The sequence below is a fragment of the Mercenaria mercenaria genome, unplaced genomic scaffold (assembly GCF_021730395.1).
Source record: "Mercenaria mercenaria strain notata unplaced genomic scaffold, MADL_Memer_1 contig_4803, whole genome shotgun sequence".
In the NCBI taxonomy this organism is placed as follows: domain Eukaryota; kingdom Metazoa; phylum Mollusca; class Bivalvia; order Venerida; family Veneridae; genus Mercenaria; species Mercenaria mercenaria.
This window is the reverse complement of record NW_026463061.1, coordinates 1-4,982: the sequence shown is the minus strand read 5'-3', so window position 1 is coordinate 4,982 and position 4,982 is coordinate 1. Positions and strand designations below refer to the sequence as shown.

The 4,982-nt window shown below is 36.6% G+C and overlaps 1 protein-coding gene and 1 long non-coding RNA gene across 2 annotated transcripts; both read left to right on the top strand.

Annotated features, from left to right (window-relative positions):
• The first annotated feature begins 411 nt into the window (after positions 1-411).
• Positions 412-3,133, top strand: LOC128554181 (uncharacterized). The gene is made up of 4 exons (XR_008369542.1): positions 412-1,965; positions 2,436-2,522; positions 2,740-2,825; positions 3,107-3,133. It is a non-coding gene; the product is annotated as an uncharacterized LOC128554181 (long non-coding RNA).
• Positions 3,134-3,139: 6 nt separating this feature from the next.
• Positions 3,140-4,967, top strand: LOC128554180 (uncharacterized; the record flags this gene model as incomplete). The annotated part of the gene is made up of 2 exons (XM_053535429.1): positions 3,140-3,200; positions 3,471-4,967. Coding segments are annotated over exons 1-2 (1,527 nt in total), but the record flags the coding sequence as incomplete, so codon positions are not given.
• Positions 4,968-4,982: the final 15 nt, after the last annotated feature.

Sequence of the window (4,982 nt, the reverse complement as noted above, 5' to 3'; positions counted from 1 at the left end):
CAGAACACAAAAATATGCACGCGGTCCAAATTTGAAGCCTGTAGCTTCAGAAATGTGAAAGTAGGTCACTAGGTCAATCTCAAGATCAAAGTTCATTTCGGTACACAAAACTATGCATGTGGTTCAAATTTGAAGGCTGTAGCTTGAGAAATGTGAAAGTAGGTCAATGTCAAAATCAAGGTCAAATTTTATTTCAGAACACAGAACTATGCAAGTGGTCCAAATTTGAAGACTGTACTTTCAAAAATGTGAAAGTAGGTCACTAGGTCAATCTCAAGATCAAAGTTCATTTCAGTACACAAAACTATGCTTGTGGTTCAAATTTGAAGGCTGTAGCTTGAGAAATGTGAAAGTAGGTCACTAGGTCAAAATCAAGGTCAAATTTTATTTTTGAACAAAAAACTATGCATGTAGTCCAAATTTGAAGCCTGTACCTTCATAAATGTGAAAGTAGGTCACTAGGTCAATAACAAGGTCAAAGTTTTTTTTCGGTACACAAACCTATGCATGTGGTCCAAATTTGAAGGCTGTAGCTACAGAAATGTGAAAGTAGGTCACTAGGTCAAGATCAAGGTCAACTCATGTCAAGGTTCATCTTGCCATTCAAAACTATACATGTGGTCCAAATTTGAATGATGTAAGTTATGGACATGAAGATTTCCCTATATAAATCTATATGAACCATATGACCCCTGGGACGGGGTCATATTTGACCCTAGAGGGATAATTTGAACAAACTTGTTAGAGAACCACTAAATGATGCTACATTACAAAATATCAAAGCCATAGTCTTTGTGGTTTGGACAAGAAGATTTTCAAAGTTTTTCCCTATATAAGTCTATATAAACCATGTGACCCCCGGGGTGGGGGCATATTTGACCCCAGGGAAATAATCTGAACAATCTTAGTAGAGGACCACTAGATTTTGCAACATACCAAATATCAAAGCCCTAGGCCCTATGGTTTTGGACAAGTAGATCAGAAACCGTTTCATTCTTCCTGGCCAATGTGACCTTGACCTTTGACCTAATGACCTCAAAATCAATAGGGATCATCAGCTGGTCATGGCCAACCTAACTATCAATTTTCCTGACACTAGACCCAAGCGTTCTTGAGTTATTGCCTGGAAACCATTTTACTGTTCCTGGTCACTGTGACCTTGACCTTTGACCTACTGACCTCAAAATCAATAGGGGTCATCTGCTGGTCATGACCAACCTCCCTATCAATTTTCGTGACCCTAGGCCTAAGTGTTCTTGAGTTATCATCCCGAAACCGTTTTACTATTCAGGGTCACTGTGACCTTGACCTTTAACATACTGACCTCAAAATCAATAGGGGTCATCTGCTGGTCATTACCAACCTTCCTATCACCTTTTATGATCCTAGGCCCAAGTGTTCTTGAGTTATCATCCCGAAACCGTTTTACTATTCAGGGTCACTGTGACCTTGACCTTTAACATACTGACCTCAAAATCAATAGGGGTCATCTACTGGTGATGACCAACCTCCCTATCAACTTTCATGATCCTAGGCCCAAGCGTTGTTGAGTTATCATCCGGAAACGGATTGGTCTACATTCCGACCGACCGACCGACCTACCGACCGACCGACAGACATCTGCAAAACAATATACCCCTCCTAGTCCAGTAAAGCTAGAGAAAGGTTGGAACTAATTGCAAAAGTTTGGTTTTTGATGCTGCATGAAAGTACATACTTATAGCTATTTCCAGAAAAAAATCGCCGTCCGTAGGTGCTAAGGGATTTTCTCTACGGGCCGTTAAACTTTACGTAAAAATTTTCATTGTTACATAGAATTCGGAATTTTTAACGGCGCTAACTGTACACCTTAGTGACGTCATTGGGTACATGTCAACAAGTTACAGCCGCCATTTTTTTAAAACTCGATGCAACTTTTGGTTTGAATTGCCATTTTCCAAAAGAATTATCGAGATGTGAACAAAGGTAAGTGTGTTTCTGACGTATTTATAAATAACTGACATGTGTGTAGCAGGATATCTGGCTCACATTGTATTTTTGTCCCGATTTCGCATTGTGTTTGCTGGCCGGCTCCCGGCAAATGATACGATGGTAAAATTGAATATGTGTCTCTTAAATCCTACCGGAATAAAGTTTTATTGAGTTGCTGACTAAAAATACACACCAGAAAGTTCAAATATAGCAGTTTTTCCGAAAAATGTTAAAAATATAAGTTGCTGCTCTGTTTGATTTTTTTATTCTACGGAAGCGGATAGGGACCATGAATGCGCCAATTTCCCGATTTTTTTGTAACGTTATTTTTAAATCGAAACCAGAGCATTTTTGTCAATTTAAACAGTTTTGTTTAGTTCTGTTAAATGTTTTTGATCAAAATAATATTTTATGGTCACGTTGAGATGTCTATCATTCTAATTCGGTATACGTCTTTCTTTCAGTTCAGACTCTAGTTTCATGGTATGTGCCTACAGGATGGATTGGTGGTTGGAAACAAGTACATTCATGTTGCTGAAGATCTTTTCAAGGTATGGATTAAGTTTGATACATCTCTTCATTCTACTCAGACTAGACAAAACTATAACTATGATATTAAAACAAAAATATAGGGAAAATTTATGTCCATGAAGTGGAGCTTGAATGATAGATCTACTATGTATAAAAAATGCAACCTAAGTACAAGATTTAGGAGAACAGTTTGTATAGATTTAATACTTTTATATGATTCCGTTATTTATTTTACAGTTTGATTACAATGTAGACCTATGGTGTGTGAATGAATTCCAGTTCACTGACAGTGTTTGTTTGGACCCTGCTATTTATATCATCTGGTAATTGGTCTTAAATAGATCACATTAAGCTTGATTTCACTTTTCATCTATTTCATGTTATTCTTTATTGCAGTATTTATACAGAACCTTAAATTAATCTTTTATCTTAGATCGAACCATTAGTCGGTTATTATTGAAAACAAAAGACAATATTGTGACAATAACAATCATTTTACATCAGTATGCTTGTAATAGAATTCAGATATAGGGTCATGTTTGCGTTCATTTTTCTCTGCAGACCTGGAAATTAAGAAACTCATCTCAGAATTTTTATATTTCAGGATTTGTTCAGTTGTTCTATGTTGATCAGGTGATATTTGTGGAGGTGATGCTTACTCCAGCATAATGGCAGAACCAATGGACATATCATCAGATGTAAGAACATTCATAAGTCTTGTTGTATATCACACAATATCAAATACGCTACTTGAAGTAGAAACTCATAATAGTAACCCAAGGTATTGAGATTTATTAAACAGATGCTTGGGTCATAAGAAATGATGGGATGATAGACATAATCAAGCGTCTTTTATTTTATTATTAATGAATTATATATTAAAGTTGCTATACTTTATACTGGAATATATGAATTAATTTTACTGAAAAATGCATCAGCCAAGTAAGACCTATTTTCATTTTTTTAAGGATAAAAGCTGTCCTATCTGCGACGAACTTTTAAAGAATGGATCGCCCACAGTTGTGATACGTGAAAAGGGAGCAATTAACATCAACAGAGCCAGTGCACAGAGAAATTCGAATATAACCGTGAAATCTGGTGATTCAGTTCACAGAGACTGTAGAAGGGATTTTATAGACTTGAGAAATGTAAAGACAGATAATAGTGGATATGCATGTGACTCTTTGACAACAAGATCCAGTTGTACAACTTTCGATTTTAAATCTAATTGTTTCTTCTGCACTCACAAATGTAATAAAATATGTAGTGAAGTCCACAGAGTCGAACAATTTAATTTTACTGCAACTATAAAAGAGTTATGTAATATAAGAAATGACTCGTGGGGTAATGAGGTTCATGCTAGGTTGGTATCAGTCCTTGATTTGCAGGCTGCTGAAGCAATTTACCATCAAGTGTGCAATGTAAACTTTCGTACTTTTAAGCAGGTGCCTGACAGGTTTGCAAAAGATGAAAAAAGCAAGAAATCACCAGGAAGACCACAGTGTACAGAATTGCTGGAAGGATTTAAAGATGTCATTAACTGTATCGAAAGCAATGAAGGGGCAGCACTATCAGTCAAAGAATTAGTTCAAGTCATGGAACAGACCTGTGGAGAGAGAGCCTACTCAAGTAAATATATGAAAAAGAAAATTATTGAACATTTTGGTGATACAATTACATTTGTTTCTACGCAAGGCCAAAAAGATAAAATCATTATGAAACATACCGCATCTGATATCTTAAGCAAATTCACAAAAGAAAACTTTGGACTCTCAGAGGCAGAACAAAAACGTAAAATTATTTCAACAGCTGCAAAACTTATTAAGTCCGATATTGCTGCTGTAGATGCATCAAAAACATTTTATCCTTCTGTTGGTACTGCCCAGTCTGCAGAAAGGAACAGAAAGTTACTACCAGACACATTAGATTTTCTCCTGTCGTCAATGTTTTCAGGAAAGGACACTGAGATAAAGATTGCAGCGATTGGCCAGTCAATTATGCAAGCTTGTAGACCAAAGTCCTTAATCGCACCATTACAACTTGGTCTAGCAGTTCAGGTTCACCATTTATATTCTTCAAGATTTCTTGTAGATGAACTTTACCAGATGGGATTTTCATCTTCCTATTCTGAGGTGCAACGTTTCCAATCCAATGCCGCTATGTCATTAAATGCTGTAGTCGCAGGATTTTTTCCAGGTCAGTTTCTTCAATACGTTGCAGATAATGCAGACCACAATGTATATACCTTAGATGGCCATGGAACATTCCACGGTATGGGTATGGTTGCTTGCTCGTCACCAGGATCAAATGTTGAGTTACCAATTCCGAGAGCAGATATGTCACTTACAGATTTATCTAGAATATCAAACATTAATATCAAATACTTCAAGGATCCAGATAATGGTATGTCCGACGAATTTTATTTTCGGGACATAGGATTTGGAACTGAAATCTCAGATACATTGGTATGCAGCCAGAAT